This window comes from Quercus lobata, chromosome 1 (assembly GCF_001633185.2).
Source record: "Quercus lobata isolate SW786 chromosome 1, ValleyOak3.0 Primary Assembly, whole genome shotgun sequence".
NCBI classification, from domain to species: Eukaryota; Viridiplantae; Streptophyta; class Magnoliopsida; order Fagales; family Fagaceae; genus Quercus; species Quercus lobata.
Window position 1 is genome coordinate 31,570,271 of NC_044904.1, and position 17,934 is coordinate 31,588,204.

Below are 17,934 nucleotides of genomic sequence, written 5' to 3' on the forward strand. Positions count from 1 at the left end.
TGATTGGCTTGGAAGGAAATGTCCAAGCAAAGCTACTTGGGCTTGAGTTCCAAATCTCATAAGTCTTGTGAAAAAGCACTAAGTTTGTGAGAATTGGGGCCAAGGACCTCGTGGCTGACTCATTTATATGAAATTCATTTACATATATGTATATGCTTTAGAATGTATATCCTAACCTGAGGAACTAACAATTATTTGAGGATATGTGTATTGTATAGTTGTTTTTATGCAGAACCTACAGAGGTAAAGAGAAAGGACAAAAATTTGTTACATAGTAAGCATGGAGAAAGATCCTATGGTTTAAGGAACCAGCATTTCGAGTTCCCAGATTAAAGGCTCCATAGTTCTAGGAACCATGAACCCACGTCTTGGGAACCACTGGTGGAGGAACCACTGCAACTTCTTTCCCAAGGAATTATCATGGAGGAACCAAGTGAAGAAACTCTTTTTAAATGTTCACATGATAAAAGATGAGCTTTAAATATCCTATTTTAATCTCTTTCTCATTATGAAAATTATGAATAATTCTTTTACTCATCTCTTTATCATTGTGAACATCATGAATAATTATTTTACTTATTTCGTAAGTGTAAAAGGTCATTTTACGACATTAAAACACTTACATTGATATTTTATTGCTTAGGAGAAAATCGCATTTTTGCCTTGTGGAGCTCTATGTGACTTGCGCATAAATCGGTTCATATAACGACTCTAATACACCACGGAGAATCGGACCTAGTCCAACCAACAATCAATCATCCATATTTGGAGGCCTCGGACCCTTTGTCATCATTGGGCCTGGGTACCATCCAAAACAAGAACCCACAACGGTTGACATTGAGCTTTGTTCTCCTCCACCTGATGTGATCTAGTTGAGCACAAACCCAGCTTAATCCAGCTCATGGACTTTGTTATGGTTAGAGATGCTATACAAAAGATTTTGTATTAAAGGACTCCTTATTTTGACTTATGAATAGCCAAATGTAAATTTGTTATAGACACAAATTTTTTTCACAATCTGCTTGAGGAGGTAATTTGTGATTGGTAATCACTTTTATATGGACTCACAATTAACACCACATATTTTTTCAGCTCCAAGTATGCATTTGACATTAGCTTATTCTTTTTACATAAAGTATGCTATAATACATTTGTACTTCGAAAAAAGTTAAAAAATTTGAGATTTTAAAAAACTGAAAAAGTTGTGTTATGTGTCAATGACGTTAAATGGTGAACTATTACTAGTGGATAAAAAAGTGATATTAGTGGTAGACCTAAATTATAACTAGTAACAACTTACCACATGAGATTTGTTGTTAAAATATTGTAAATATAGCATTATTCATTCCTTTATGAGAAATGCAAAGTTCATAACATTTTTATAACAAATCTTAAATGTCGGATTATTCCTGACGAGTAAAAATCTGATGTCAATGCTAATCCCAGATTATAATGAGTCAAAATTATTTGTCTCATTGCTTTTGGTAGAGTCTAAAGAGTAAAGACGTGTATCTCAGCTTTACCAATTCTATACGGTCTATACCAATCGCCTTAAAAAACCTAACAGTCGCCATAACAACTATTTCACACTGAAAAATTCAGCTTGAACCATTTAGGGGCTACAATCGCCTTAACAAGTCAAGGTCTTTCACTATATATCATCGAACACTCCCACCCTGATTCCTCAAGCTTGTTGAATCGTTTCCCTAATCTCTCTGCTCGTTCGCCTTTCGATTTTCATCCATACCAGTAAAGTGAGTCCTCGTTCTCTTTATCTCACTGATTAATGCTCCCAAAATTATTGCATAATTTTAATGGCTTTTGGTGATTCTGGCTTAGGGTTTCTCATCTAATCGATTTTGGAATCAGGTCAGCCTATTTTGTTCCTCTTTGATTTTTTGTTCTGTGTTTTTCGTTTGATTCATAGTTTGCTAGCTGATGAAGTCATGAAACTGTGGTCTGTTTGGTTGCTGGGAAAATAGTGTCAAAACAAACGAAATGTGCTTTTCTTTGACTTTCTCGGCGACCAAACAGAAGATGTGAATCCTCAGATTTCTTTTGTTTTGCTTTCCAATTAGCTCATATTATTGTTGCTCTTGCTTTGTTTAAGCAATTTTCAGGCTTGTGCTTGATTTTCTTCTATATATTAGTGTTTGGATTTTCACTTCCCATGTTTCTGTTGATTTTAGATAAACGCATTATGGTGTATAGTGATGGTTATACCAGCTGCGTTTTTCAAAATTTCTTGGGATAGAGTTTTCTATTTATAGTAGCCTTGGTATGAGTTTGCAAAATTGACATTGTTAAGAGCTTGGGGCATAGTAGCCTTCCAAGACTTGCTGACATTGTTAAAAGGATTATGGTCTGTTGATCTATATCCTCCTAGCGGAAGGATTGTGATCATGGAGTAATTTGATACCATTTGGTTTTGTTGGCTGAACATTGAAATAAGTGTCATCGAATTATTAGTGATGGATACATTCATGGGTGTTTGAATAAATCCTGGGCTGCCTTTGTAGTCCATATCTTTCTATTACCCTCCCTTCCATCAATTCCCATAAATATCAAGGAAGACGATGAGGGAGATTAAGATTTGGGGGAGAGGAGGAGGCAGGTGTATTTAAAAGGTATGACCTTTTTAATCAATGCCTTCCTCCATTCGCATACCTATATCTTGTGGTGTTTTCTTCTCCTTACTTCAATCCCTAAAAACATTAAGGGATGACAAAGAAGATGATAATAAAGATGATCAAGATCATATAGCGAACACAATATGACTAAATATAAAGATATTGGTTATATTGTTAAAATGGTTATGAGTGGTAAATCACAAGAAGCTTAGGAGCATGATAAGTGCAAGATGATGAGTTGAGTAAGTTTAAACCCTTGGTATGTTTTTGATGATTTGAAATTTAGTCTTTATGTAGCTTTGTTTAGAATTTGTTGAAGATTGAGTTGTACTAAATGGGCTTCCATTTTATTCTTCTTTCTTAACTTAAAACCGTAGGTTTGATTTCATAAGAAAGAAGTCTTGTCAGAAATTCTAGTATTCTTCACGCTTATTGTAGTATTATGTTTGACAAGAAAGCATATCACCTGCAAGCAATATGAATGGTTGGTCCTATAATTAAGTGTCAGCTTATTAAAAATAACACATTAACTCCAACTCACAAACTAAGGTGTCAAACAACACAAACCTAAATAGATATCACATTCCTTGTGGTCAAACAAACCCAAACCTCCACCATCCCTCTACCATTGGGGACATCTAGCCACAAATTGGCTTCACCAACCTCCACCACCAATGATAAAACAAAAATCCCCACCAAGTTCATCCCCCCAAATCTCAATGCCATCAATTGTGGTGGTGATGTTGAGCCTAAACTTGGTTTGGGAGCTTGGGTTTTGTGGGTCGTGAGTTTAGGCCAATTGTGGGTTTAATTGGTGGTGTTGGCATGGCTGACCTTCACAGTGGTTTGAACGACGGTGGAGGTGGTGCCTTGGGCTTTTGGTGGGGCTTTGACTTTGGATTGATTCATTTTAGTGGTGGATGGACTTGCCAGCATTGATTCGTTTTAGTGGTGGATGGACTTGCCAGCATTTTATGCTGGCAAGAGTGATTGTTTGGTTGTGGCCAAGGCTGGATTTGAAGGTGTAAGCTGGTTTTGGAGTGGTTTGGGTGAGTGGGTAATTTTGTATTTTGATGGTGGTGGTGTGGGCTTGAATGTGTGTTGGTGGTTACTGGGGATTTGATGACTTGTGGAGGTAGTTTCAGATTGGTTTGGTGTTTGGTTGTTGTTGAGGGTTTGTTTTGCCATGAAGGACGTCAATCGTGGAAGACATGATCGTGAGTTACACAATGGGGTTTGTGGTGATTTGGCATTGAATGCTGTGAAGCTATGGAGGGTAGTGTTATATGATATTGATTTGGGGCTGTTTGGCCACAAGGGAGAAGTCAAATCTATTTGTGAAGTTTGACACCTCAATTTGATGATGTGTTATTTTTAATTAGTTGTTGCTTTATTATGGGATTGTGGATCCCTTTGATACAATGTTTAACATAAACTTAACGTCTTGGAAGCTTTTATGCTATTGAGGGAAACAATGATGGCAAGCCAAGAGATCAAGGCAAACAAAGAATTTGTGTCACGCTTATAGTTGGTTAAATTACAGGTAGAAAGTGAAATTTTGTGCAATTGAATGATATGTTTCATGTATCAACCTTAATAATCTACTAAAAATGGCTTTGGATGCCATAATCATTGTCGAAGTTCTATATGAGCTAAATAAGCCTATCTTATACCTCCCCTTTCTCACCCATGCCCCCCTCTCCTCCTCCAAGCAAAAAGAAAAAAAAAAAAAAAAAAAAGAGAAAAAGAAAGGAAAAGGAAAAAAATTAGGGAAGTATCGATACAATTGATTTGGTCAATCATATGGCCACCATTGTTCCAAGTAACATGATTTCGACTAGAGGCCCATTAGGCACTTCTGAAGTTGCTAGTTGGACTCAGAATACTCAATGCCTTTAATAATTAGGCTATTGTGGAGGACAAAATTTATTTCTGGCACTTTAAAGTGTTACGTGATTATATAAATTGTTTTGGGAATTGGCAAATGAGTTGGATTGGTTTGATAGCTGGCATGTCTTCTGGTCCGGTGTACCCCCTTCAATTGCTTTATGATCAAATTTATATATGATACAATTTGAACTTAAGCTTAATAATCATTTTAGTAAAACTCTAATCATTTGACCAAAGCTTCTCTTGTCCTTATTGCTTCAATTGTATAACTATAATTTTACTTATGAATAAATTTTTAAAAAAATATTTATGACGCTATTGTCCAACCTTTGGTCGTACCCTTGATCGGAACTCTAAAACTTGATCCTCTCACTTTAATCGGTTCATTCAATAGTCCAATATCCAAAACAATGATTATACCTTCTTTGTGATCATACAGGGCGGTCATGGATGACACTAATGGTCAGAGTGTTCTAACCCCCGAATCAAAAACTAAAAAGCTCGATAAGACCAAAAGTGCTGAGACTAACGTAGTCGTACATGAGCTTGCTAAGATCAATGGTGAAGGATCCGTCATTGCAATTGGGAATGAGGGCACGATGGTTCGATGTGAACCAATGAAGATGAATGATGAAGAATCCATGATTGTTACTAGGCATGGGGACGAAGATAAGGAAGAACATATAGTCGAAAAGACAAATGATGATGAAAATACAAGAGAAAAGGTAAGAAACAAAGAAGAAATGAATAAGGAAGTAAGGAATGAGGAGGTGACATTGAATGACAAGGAATTGACGAAGGCGAAGGGTGAAAAGAAGGAAGAACACATGGTAACAAAGGAAAATAATGAAGAAAAGGTAAGGAATGAAGAAGAAATGGATAAGGAAGTAAAGAATGAGGATGATATTGAAAGGGATTCTAAGGAAAAGATTAAAAAGCCGAAGAAAAGGAACAGAAGGAAGAAAATGGCTTCGAGGAATATCAATGCAATGATGGCCAAGGATGACAAGAAACTAGAAGACTCTTTGGACAAAATTAGTGAAAGGAAGAATATGGTTCCGAGTGGTTCTACTAAAGTGGCCGTTGGTGATTCTAAGCAACCAAAATCTTTAAACACAAATCGCAAAAGGAAAAGGATGGCTAGAGTTACCAATGCATTGACCACTAAAGGTGCAAACGAGTTGGAATCATCTGACAAGAAGACCAAGAAGGGGAAGATGGCTTTGAATGGTTCTAATGAAGAGGTCACTAAGGATATTGGCAAGCAACAATTGTCAAAAAAAAAGACGACGGAAAAGGTGAAGAGTATGGGAATGATATTCATGTGTAGTTCAAAGACAAAGAAGGATTGCTATCGCTACAAGGTCTTAGGGTTGCCTGAAAACAAGAAAGATATTGTACTAAAGATTTATGAAGGCATGAGGTTGTTCTTGTATGATTTTGATTTGAGATTGATGTATGGGGTCTACAAAGCCGCAGGACCCGGGGGTTATAACATTGAGCCTAGGGCTTTCAAGTCTGCATTCCCGGCTCAGGTTAGCAATCAAACAAAGTAAATTTCTTAATATAAAATTTGTCTAATTGATAAAAGATTGATATTTCATGAATATGAAGGCTATTGCTTTTGGTTCCTCACTCTAAATTTACAGGAAAAGTGCTTCTAAGTAAATGGAATTCACAATTTTCCTTCTTGTATGTTCACTTGGAAGGGTTTAGTAATTCTTGTTATGTAAGAAAGGCCACTCTGGGGGCTACATACCTCTCTTTTATCCCTCGAGCCACTCATTCTTTATTTAAGCTTTGTTTGTTTTTCTGTGTTTGATTGTAACCCTAAAAATGCTTTTGAAAACATTTATAGAGTTTGGCTTGCACGGAATATCATTAATATTTTATTTAAGTGGGGTGGTGGTGTAGAGGGGCCTGTGGTGTTGGTAGGTGCATTAGTAGTGGCAACAGTGTTGGGTGGTGGTGGCGACAATGGCAACACAAAGAAATTGAGGGAATAAATCCAAAAAAAAAAAAATTCGCTTGTTTTCGTTGACTTTAGAAAATGCTTTTTATTAACCAAGATTTTTTATTGCACTAAATATTGGAAAATGAGGAAAACATTTTTTGTTGAAACAAATGGAGCATTAAGATAGTCAAGATTTGATTTGATCAATAGACTTTACTAGCTAAGTTGATTGACATTGTTACAACAACAACAATAAACCTTAATCCCAAATTGTTTTGGGTTGGCTGTGGCTATAGATGCTCAACAAATTAGTTAGGGTCAGCCATATGTATTCTTTTCTTCCATTCTATTTTATCCGAAGTCATGGTTTCTATTACTTAATTGACATGTCGTTTTTAACTACTTTTATTATTGTTATTTTGTCTTCTTCTACCCTTTTTTTTTGTTCCCTTAACTTACATCAACTCGTGTTTTCTTACTGGAGCATTAATTGCTCTTCTCTGAACATGACCAAACCATCTCAAGTCACTCGACCTTATCTTTTCATCAATAGGTCCCACCCCTATTTTTAAACGGATTTCTTAATTTTGAATCCTATATTTCTGTATTTCCACTTATTCATCTTAATATTCTCATTTTTAGTTATATTCATGAATATGTTGATTCTTAATAGCCCAATTTGGGATGAGGTTTGGGTCTAGTGCCCAGTTGCACTAGACCCATTGAGATAATGACACATGTCCACTTTTGGATACGTGTCATCATCTCAGTGAGTCTAGTGCACTGGATGCATTGGACCTAAGCCTAACCTTTTTTTATTTTATTTTACGGTACCATAGAGCATAGTTAGTATTATAGTAATCATTGGGCTGGGATAGTCATTGAAGGGGAAAAAAATACCAGGAAAAAAAAAGGGGAAAAAAAAAAACACTGAAAAGAAGGGGTTCTAATTACTTTTCTTGTGGTAGTCAATGAGGTCAAGTTTCAACATTGGTTGGACTTGAAGAATATGCATCATGCTTGAACACCTCCTGTGCATTTGGAGGAAAACGTGGGGCCGATGTAATAATATATTAGGTTTAGTATGGTTACCCTAAAACCATGATAGTCAATGCTATAAAAAAACTACGGTAGTGGTCTACATATTTATGGTGATATATTAATATATTGTAGCATACAACTTCTCAAAATATATATAACATACCTTGATTTTTAGGGTATCATGCCATAAATCCATATACGGCTGATGCAAACTTAGTCAGGTGCTACTTAGTATGGGGTTTAGGGAGCGACCTTAATCAATTGGGAATAAGGTTTGGTTGAACTGAATTGAAATAAGTAGTAGCAGAAACACTTACCTTTTGAACTAAGTTGGATTTATGAAGCAGCCTTAGTGAAGGTGTTCTTTTTTTTAATATTTTGTATGTGTTTTCCTCAGATGCTCTGTTTGTTTCATTTTTCAAAAAGTATTTTCTATAAAACTATCTAATTTTCCTATGTTTAGTAGCAACCTTTAATGAGTTAAAAAGCAGTCTCCTAACTTCCTTTATTTAGCTTGCTGTGAGATATAGTTGTTTTCCAAAAAAATTTAATGGAAAACAATCTAAAAAATTAAGCCATACTTTTTCTGTTTACCAAAGATAATTTTCCTTTAACTCATTTATCTGATGCTACCAAATGCTAGAAAAGATGAAAAACTATTTTTACATAAGGTTTTCCATCGAAACAAATAAAGTGAATTGCCTATTTTTTTTTTCACTTATAAAAAAAAAACAGAAAAACAAAAATATTGCCTATTGCTTTCTTGGAGGGTTTGAATGAGAGGGATTTTATTTTCTTGCCTTGCAATTTAATTGAACTTCTCCTAGGATAGTATTGCAATACCTTCCATAGTGGTCATGATATTGTATGATTGGAGGTATTCCATCATATCGTCTTGTTTTATGGCATAGCATATTGATTATCCATTCATATAAATTGGAGTGAAATTATGACTTTTATTTTATTTATATTTTTTTATTGCAGTGATATTAAGATTCTCATTAGGTATGAGTATACCTAGTTTTGAATAATAGTAGAAAGTTTTAAGGAAATAATAATGTGTGAAAGTTTGAGATTTGTTTCTGGTAGGTGCGCTTCACTGTTTTGGAGGATTGCTTGCCGCTGGCAGAGGAAAAGTTTAAAAAGGTCATCAAGGATAATTATTACACTAAGAACAAATTCGATGGTCAATTGACTTCTGAACAGGTTTGATTTTGTTTTCAAATTATGGAAGATGTGTGAACAGAAAATTATGTGGCATCAAGCTAGTATGGATTGGGTTTCATTCTCTGCATTTTATGCTAGTTGATAGTGATTGTATCATATACTGGTTATAGGTGAAGAACCTGTGCAATCTTTTCCGATCTGCTCATAAAGTTACGGAGTCCAAAGGGATTGGCAGAAGTCCCGGGGCAGAAACTCGCACTTATGGAAACCGAAAAAGAGCCAGGCGGCACAAGGCAGAAACTCATACTTCTGGAGACCGAAAAAGAACTAGGCAACATAGTCGGGAGCGAGAGAGGGGGCACAATCGGGAGCAAGAGAGGCACTATGCTGATGGTGGAGGCCGCCTGTATGGTGAGAGGCCTGTTTATGAAAGGGAGGCATTTGCATCTTCCCTAGTGCATGCGACTCTACCCCCACCTTTACCTCAACCTTTGGGACCTGCGCATCCTTTGCCATCATATGTTTATGAGAGGGCCTCAGAGTTGGGTACTTACAGACAGGAACCACTCAGTGAGCATCATGATCGACGGCTTTCAGATCTGGAACTGAGGCACCGAGATGGGATTGAATATCACGATCCCTATGTTTTAAATCGGGATCCCCTCCTTTTGTACAGGGAGCGTCCTTTGTACCGTGATCCGTTGTATTCTACAGGTGCACTACCCGAGTACCGTTTTGCAGAACCACATATTGAGTATCGACCTCTGACAGGCCCTCAACCACTGCATGAGTTCCGTACACCCACAGACCCTCTTCGTGAATACCATCCCCATCCTCCCCCCGGCCTCTTACCTGAATACCATCCCCTTCCACCCCTGCATCGCTACTAGATCAGTCTCAAGAACTGGGAAGACTTTTAGTTCACATTTCAGTTGTTTATAGTTTATCTAATGCATGAATTTCTGCAAAGCAGTAATTATTCTGAAGTGGCTTTGGCAGTTCCAAAATGAACTTTTAAAAAGACTCCAAACTGTTAAAGAGTTGTCTGCTCGATCATTGCCAAATAATTAACCTGGTATTTTCAGTTTGGCGCCTCATGCTTAATCTGACATATTACTATTGTGTTCTCTGGTCTTAGTGAGGCCGAGAATATTTTGTTTTGGAGTTCTTAATCTTGTTCCCCCCTCATATGTTTGGTCTTTGATGTTAGCTGTTTTCTTCCTTTTTTATTCCCGTGTTATTGTCCCTGCTTCAAGTTTTTGTTCTGTCAGAGGACGGAAAATGACTTCATTTGGAAGATGCATGCAACTAGAGAGGATGGTATTACAAACCTGGGTTGTAGTTCCTTCTGGAGGCATCTTCACGTACTCATAAACTAGCTACTAATTGCAGTCCATCTACCAAAATAATCTAATTGCTTAAATGCATTCTAGCATGATTACCGTAAAGGCCCCAGAAATGCTGTGTCTACAGATCTTTGAATCGTTTTGCTGCAAAATTCAACAATCAGAAATCATGATAGCACTCCAGCCAATTGGGGAACTTGGGTTGTCTTCTACTCTAAACAGGGTGGTAGTCACTAGTCATTGGGTGAATAATGGTTTTTTGTTTTTTGTTTTTTTTGTTTTGTTTTTGTTTTTGTTTGTTTGTTTGTTTGTTTTTTTTTCCATGATATGCAGATTAGAGCATCCGTAGCAGCTGTCTTATAAAAAATGTTATTTTAACACACCAAAAGTTTACTTTATTATTTTACCACATCATTTTACAATATTCTATTTATCAGATGTTTTATTCTTCAATTCTATACATTAAAATAATATTTACAACACATTAAAATAATATTTACAACACATTAAAATAATATATTAAATTCCTCCCCCATCATCATCATCATCAACCACAACAACTACAACAACAACCAGAAAAATTGTTGCGGCCATAATCATAAAAAATAAAAAAAAAAAAAAAAAAAAAAAAAAAAAAAACCTGCAACCTCCAATTCGCCAATCACCATTCGACCCACCCACCACCACTGATCTGCCCATCACCACCTCAACTCACCCACCGCCATAACCCACAACTCGAACCCACCCACTACTGATCTGCCCATTCGAACCCACCAATTACCCAACCCACCCATCAAACCACAGCCAAAAAACATGAACGGAAAAAAGAAAAAAAAAAAAAAAAAAAAAAAAAAAAAAAAAAAAAAAAAAAAAGAATCCGAAGCGGAATAGAGAAGACAGATGATCAGTGGCGTCGAGTGGTGGCCTTTGGTGATTGGCATGTTGTGGAAGACGAATAGAGAAGATAGAGGTGAGAAGACGGAGAGAGAGCCATCTGTGATGAGGAGAGAGAAAACGGGAATAAAATAACAATATATATTTTGCAATTGTTGTCCGTACCGTCTCAAATTTGAGACGGTACTATAGCATGTTGCAAACATTTAACACATTTAACACATCTGATAATGCTTGGTGTTTGGTATGCCAAATATTTGGCATTTGGCACATTTGACACATTTGTTGTGGATGCTCTTACTGCTCAGCACTTAGAGTACTCACATCAGTGGGTGCATAATAGAAAAAGTGGTGAAATTTACACAATATTGCTCAAAACTCACCCGCATCAGATTGTGTATTGCTGTGTAAAAATGTAAGCTAGCTACAGTAATCATGTATTGGGTAAAAATGCAAGCTAGATATAGCAACCGTGTAAATATACACGGTTACTGTAGCTTGTATTTTAATTTTTTAATTATATTCTCTCTCCCCTCTCTCATCATATTCTCTCTCTTCCTCTTAACTCTATTCTCTATCTCCTCATGAATCCTAGCATCTCTACAAATTCATCAAAATCATCCTAAATTTAGATCTAAACTCATTAAACCCATATACAGAAATTCAGATCCCAAACTCATCAAACATATATGAATCATTATACCCATTATATATATATATATATATATATCATCATCATCATCATCATCATCATCATCAAACCCATATACCTATATATATATATATATATATATATTTATATTTATATTTATATGAATCATCAAATCCATATTGCACAAAAGAAGAATATATCATCATCATCATCATCATCAAACCCATATACCAAAAATATATATATATATATATATATATATATATTTATATGAATCATCAAATCCATATTGCACAAAAGAAGAAGCACCAGTAGCAACGACGGCGAAAAAGAAGAAGAAGAAGTTGTGTCGACTGGATTAGTGAAGAAGAAGAAGTTGGGTTGATTGGATCGGTGGATTAGTGCTTGTGGAGGAGATTGGTGCTTATGATAAGGAAGGAAATCTGTTCATGAGATAGAGAGAGCGCGAGAGACAGAGAGAAATGTTTGATTGAGAATCTGAGTTTGAGAGATTAAAGAGATAGGGAAAAAAAGAAGAAGAAGAAGAAGATAGAGAGATAAGGACAAAAAATAAAAATAAAAAATAATAAAAAATGAATGAAAATGATTATTTAAATAAAAAGGAGTGTATAATAGATAGTCTGACGTGGGTGTTTTGTAAAAGTGATCATATAAAATAAAAAAAAGTAGGTTCTTATACTAAAATAAACATGAAATTTTACACATTCTGATGCTAATGCTGTTAGTCGCCTACATAATGCTGTGGAGGTTACAACTGCAGCAATGTCAAGAATTGAATCCACTACCCCAGTGCTAACAGAGGCTAATGTCTTTAAAGGCACACTATAGGTTGCTAAGTCCATAGTAACTACAAAGGTGTTGATTGAAGGTGACTGTCTCAGTTGTTTTGAAGCTCCTTTGCAAAACTCTAATTCACATTGTTTGATTATTACAGATGTTATTGATGAATGTTTGTTGTTAGCAAAGGACTTGGTGTCTTGTTTATTTTTCTTAAGCCCCTAGATTATATGATAGAGTTTCCCATCTACTGGGAAAATGGGCCCTTTAAAATTTGATTGTAGGCTGGCTTCCTCTCCAAGTCCCTCCTCTCTTTGGGCTGTGGTGAGGAGAGAGGCTACTTTAGCATCCTTTTGTTTCCTTAGTCCTGTTTTGTTGGGTTGCTTAGTCAATGAAATCGCTCTATTCGTTTTAAAAAGAAAAAAAGAGAGTAGAATTCAGGTCGTCCACCAATCGTCTTCTGTTAGTTGATGAAGGGCTTATGATCTCAACATATATTTTCGCATTATTCCGTTAGAATCCATGTGTTATCAAGGTTTGCAATGCATTAAGGGAAGAAGAGAGAAAAAGATTGTTTGGGTGAAAAAAAAAAAAAAACCTATATATTATGATTTCTTTCTTTTTTGTTTTTGTCTTTTTTTTTGGGGGGGGGGGGGGAACTAGGAAAGTGTGAGGAAGATGTCATGAGTAAATGAAGAGTACCTTTTTTTTTTTTACCTATAAAAAAGAGTACTTTTAAAAAAACTCCAATTTTTATAATCGAGTACATGAATAGTACATGAAGACGTCCTTTCGTTATTTTATGATCTAATAAAACAACCTAAAAATCAAGGTAGATATTAGAACGCTGAACAATCCATTCTCAAACCTTGGTTTTTGGTACTTTCCTATAAAGAAGACTAAAAAATTTCATTAAATTATAAGGCTCTTAATTGGAATATCTCATTTATCCTAAAAGAAATTTATATTTTCTTTGTCTTTTGTTGTTGGTTCAAAATATTTGGTTATTGCCTTAAAAAAAAGTAAGAACAATCTTTACACTTTTCATGAAAGTCTTTATCAATTTTGTTTATCATACAAGGTACAATTGATTTAAAAGGAAATCCACACTTTTTTCAATGTTAAAAATAAAAAATGTTAAGATAGGTAAAAAAAAATTATATTATTTTCTTGATATTTGTGTATTTTCCAAAAGAACAACTACTATTTAAGAACATGAGTAATCTTTGAAAAGACGTAGGTACCATGTAGAGCAAAGGAAATGTAGGATCCTTGATGGGAGAGAGAATGAGTGAGGCTGCGGTGAGGTCAAGAGAAGAAGATGAAGAGCTGCAACAAAGCACAAAAAAGGTCAAAGAAAACCATAGCTTGGGAATACGTCATAACACTCTTGGTCCTTCCTTTGAGGGAGAGAGTAAGTCATACAAAGAGAAGCTACTTGGAGAAATCCTTGGAGCCTTTGAGCAAGCATTCGACTTTGGATTCAACATGGAGATGGAAGTGGAGTTGGATGATGAATTCTCCAATTTTACATTGGGTGAAAAGGCTGTAAAGTTCTCAGGGAACATGAAAGCTAAAATTTGAGCTTCGTGGGCAAATGCATTGATAGTTAAAGTTTATAGAAAGACCGTGGGGTTTCATTTCCTACATTCACGCATTCTTGGCCTTTGGAAACCGGTAGGGAGAATGGACTGTGTCGATCTTGGGAACAACTTCTTCCTTGTTAGATTCCAAAGTAGAGAGGATCATGCCTGGGTCCTTAGGGAGGGACCATGGTTTGTTGGAGGTCACTACCTGTCTATTAGGGCCTGGGAGCCTAACTTCAAGTCATCTACAGCCAACTTATTGTAAGTAGTAGTTTAGATACGACTACTCGAGTTGCCTGTTGAATACTATGAACCATTGGTTTTAAGGGAGATTGGTGAAGCCATTGGCCCTGTGCTGAGAATTGATACTCATACTACAGCCGAAACCTGAGTGAGGTTTGCCAGGTTATGCGTTCAAGTTAACCTTGACGAGTCAATTACGAAGCTACTCAAGATGGGGGGGATAGACCAACCAGTCCAATATGAAGGTATCAACTCATGTTTTGTCTGTGGTCAAGTGGGTCACAGGGCAGAGAAATGTCCTTACAAGGTTAGAGCTCCAGTGAGAGATGGCGGGGTCGAAGACGTGGGAAAGAAGGTAGAAGTTCAAAGTCAACCTGCTTCTAAGGAGGAAGATGCTTTTGGACCATGGGTCCCAGTTATACGGAAAAGACAGCCATATTTGAAACAAGGGAAAGATAAAGCCCAGGCTACTCGTTTAGGCTCTCCTGATATAGGCCCGAGGGAATCCCATGATACCAATCCTTTTATTTCTACATCGGGCCCAACAAAAGCTGGGACAAGTAGTAAGGAGGGAAAGCAAAAGTCCATCACTATCCCCGATAGTAATGCGATTCGAGCAGATCTTACTACTGAGCCCGTGTCAAGCGAGAAGCTCAAACCTGTTCTGTCAATGCTAAATGACAAATCCCTAGCACAGAGTCTAAAGACAAGAAAGAAGGGCCGAGAACTTCCCACTCGGAAAGGTAATAATAAAAAGTCTCCCTTAGTTTGGAAGGAAGTGGGCATGAACCCTTATGGTCTGAACAATCAGGGTTATCCAAACTTCCCAATGTCAGAGATTAGGGAGTTCAAGGCAGGTGGTTCTACAAACACGAAGGTGGTTGAAGCTGGACCTAGCCTAAAGAAGGAGGCAAAAAGGATAGGTGGAGTCAACCAAGGGGATTTGGTTGGAGAGTTGATAACTGAAGGGGGGGGGGGGGAGTAAGGAAGGGATGGCGTCCCTTCCCAGTCTAGACCCGCCGTGTATCCCCCTCATGGAAATATCAAACCAACGAGCCTCGGATAGGGACTGGGGATCAGGATTAGAGATTAATTCGGCTAACATAGTCAACTGCCCGTTGAAACGAATCAACCTAAATCTCTGATCTAGGCATGCGAACCAGGTGGATGAAGAGATTCCAGACTGTGAAGAGGAACCTGGTAATGATCAGTTAGGGGAACCCGACCCTCCAGATGCAAATATGAAGGATGATGTGGGAGGTGATGTTCCTCTCCCTTCTTAGTTGTTACTTCCTTTGTATATATTGTAAATATGGATTTGCTTATATAGAATTATCGTGGGGCTCTCAAGCCTACCTTTTGTAACAATGTTTTTGATTTAGTTCACACCCATTCCCCAGCGATCATGATCTTAATCAAGACTAAGGCTTGTGGTGATAGAGCAAAAGGGATCGCTGATAGGCTCCCTTTGATGGGGCAATCTTTGCAAATACAATTGGGTTGAGTGGTGGCTTATGGTTGCTTTGGGATTCCTCCCAGGTAGTAGTAGTTGAATTATCGTTAATGGAGCAGGAAATCCATGCGGTGGTTACTCCAAACCATCAAGACGGTTTGTGGTTATTCTCTGGGGTTTACTCTAGTCTGCGGTTCGCAAAAAGGCGTCTCCTCTGGGAAAACTTGATCTTGATATTTGGACTTCATTCCTTACTTTGGGTAGTAGCAGGCGACTTCAATGAAGTTCTTATGAGGGAGGATAAGTACGGGGGTCGGCCAGTGAATATTAGCCGAGCTCTCCGCTTTCAAGAATGCCTTGACACTTGCCGCTGATAGGTATTGGGTTCTCTGGACCTTGATACACCTAGTCAAATCACAGGGCGTTGACAGACTTAATCCAAGAAAGGATCGATAAAGTCTTTATTAATGCTGAGTGGAATAGTATTTACTCTGAAGCTCATGTTAAGCACCTTGAAAGGGTTCAGTCTAACCACTGTCCCATCATGGTATGCCTTGAGCAGAATCAACAGTTCAGGTTTCAGCGGCCTTTTAGATTTCATCCTATGTGGTTGTCTCACCCTGAGTTTCCAGAGGTCATTCGTGATGCCTGGACCAGCCCTGTAGTCCTGTCCAATGTAGTGGCAAAATTTGTGGACAAAGCTAAAGTTTGGAATAAAGAGGTTTTTGGGAACCTTTTCCACCGCAAAAATAGAATTGTTGCTAGACTTAAGGGTGTCCAAACTGAACTCTCTACCAATCCTAGTAGTTTCCTAGTGGATCTTGATAGGACATTGAAAGCTAAATTCATGGAAATATCAAAACTCGAGGACGAGTTCTGGGCCATGAAATTCTGGATTACCTGGCTGGTTGAGGCTGATAGGGATAATAGTTTTTATCATACCTCAACGTTGGTTCGTAGAAGAAGAAATCGAATCACCTGTATGAAAAACTGAGCTAGGAATTGGATTCAAGGAGATAAGGAGATAGTCGAATTCATCAGAAATGGTTACGCCAAGTTGTTCTCTTCCAGTCACAGCTATTCTATTCTAGCAAATTGGGATCCTCCTTTCTGGCAAGCTTGCTTTAAAGAAGAGGATATGGTTAACCTGACATTCCTAGTCTCAAATGAAGACATCTCAGTTGGCCTATGGTCCCTTAAGGCTTTCAAGGCCCCGGGGCCAGATGGCCTCTTCGTCGGATTTTTCCAACACTTTTGGTTATTAGTGGGGGACTCAGTCAGGAATGAAGTGAACTAGATTTTTATTAATGGTAGGATTCCTGAATACCTTAACTAGACTATCATTACCCTCATTCCTAAGTGTGGTAATCCGGAATCTTTTAACCACTACCGCCCCATCAGTTTGTGTAATACGGTTTACAAGATTGTGTCCAAGATCATAGTTGCTCGGATAAGGCCTCTGCTTGCAAATCTGGTTTCTCAGCTCCAAATAGCCTTTGTCCCTGGCCGAAAAGGAATTGACAATGTGATAATAGTCCAGGAAATTATCCACTCCATGTCTAAAAAGAGGGGAAGAAGTGGGTATATGACAATCAAGATAGACTTGGAGAAAGCTTATGATCGAATGGAATGGAGTTTTATTAGAGTTACACTTACTCTTTTTAAGTTTCCAAGTCAGCTGATCTCTCTTATAATGAGTTGTGTATCTTCATACTTAATCTCTATTCTATTCAATGGAGGTGCCCTTGAGCCTTTTCTCCCATCCAGAGGCATTAGACAAGGGGACCCTCTGTCCCCTTATCTCTTCATACTGCGCATGGAAGTTTTGGGCGCTCTTATTTCCGAAAAATGTAATTCCAAACTCTGGAACCCAATTAAGGCATCACAAGGAGGATTGGCTTTCTCCCATTTGTTCTTCGTAGATGACCTTGTTTTGTTTGCAAGGGCGGATCGCAAAAATTGTGTGGCTGTCAGGAAGGTGTTAGATTCCTTTTGTAGTCTCTTAGGACAAAAGGTCAGTCAGGATAAATCCTGGATTTTCTTTTCCCCCAATGTTTCAGCTGATAATAGGTCTGACCTGTGTGATATTCTAGGCTTTCGGTCAACTCCTTTGCTTGGGAAGTATCTGGGTTTCCCAATCAAACTCTAGGGCAGACCTTAGGATTTTGGATTCATCTTGGAGCGGGTGCAAGGGAGACTTGCTGAGTGGAAAGCCAACCTGCTCTCCTTTGTTGGGAGGCTCGTTCTCACCCAGGACGTGACATCCACGATTCCAAATTA

General features: G+C 37.6%; 1 protein-coding gene across 2 annotated transcripts; it reads left to right on the plus strand.

The window, feature by feature from the left end:
• Nucleotides 1-1,578: 1,578 nt before the first annotated feature.
• LOC115986774 lies at nucleotides 1,579-9,854 on the plus strand. 2 transcript variants are annotated; one of them, XM_031110063.1, is made up of 5 exons: nucleotides 1,579-1,754; nucleotides 1,840-1,869; nucleotides 4,960-6,055; nucleotides 8,605-8,721; nucleotides 8,853-9,854. In XM_031110063.1, the coding sequence occupies exons 3-5, from the start codon at nucleotides 4,967-4,969 to the stop codon at nucleotides 9,570-9,572; spliced, it is 1,926 nt and encodes a 641-aa protein (XP_030965923.1). In that variant the 5' UTR covers nucleotides 1,579-1,754; nucleotides 1,840-1,869; nucleotides 4,960-4,966; the 3' UTR covers nucleotides 9,573-9,854. The 2 variants fall into 2 exon arrangements, with proteins under 2 accessions (XP_030965923.1, XP_030965930.1); XM_031110070.1 differs by lacking the exon at nucleotides 1,840-1,869.
• Nucleotides 9,855-17,934: the final 8,080 nt, after the last annotated feature.

What these genes read in the sequence shown, in the direction of transcription:
- LOC115986774 (XM_031110063.1), top strand. Translation starts at nt 4,967, where the DNA reads ATGGATGACACTAATGGTCAGAGTGTTCTAACCCCCGAATCAAAAACT. An exon ending in AGTCTGCATTCCCGGCTCAG is followed by an intron (nt 6,056 to 8,604) that starts GTTAGCAATCAA and finishes TGTTTCTGGTAG; the next exon opens with GTGCGCTTCACTGTTTTGGA. An exon ending in GTCAATTGACTTCTGAACAG is followed by an intron (nt 8,722 to 8,852) that starts GTTTGATTTTGT and finishes TACTGGTTATAG; the next exon opens with GTGAAGAACCTGTGCAATCT.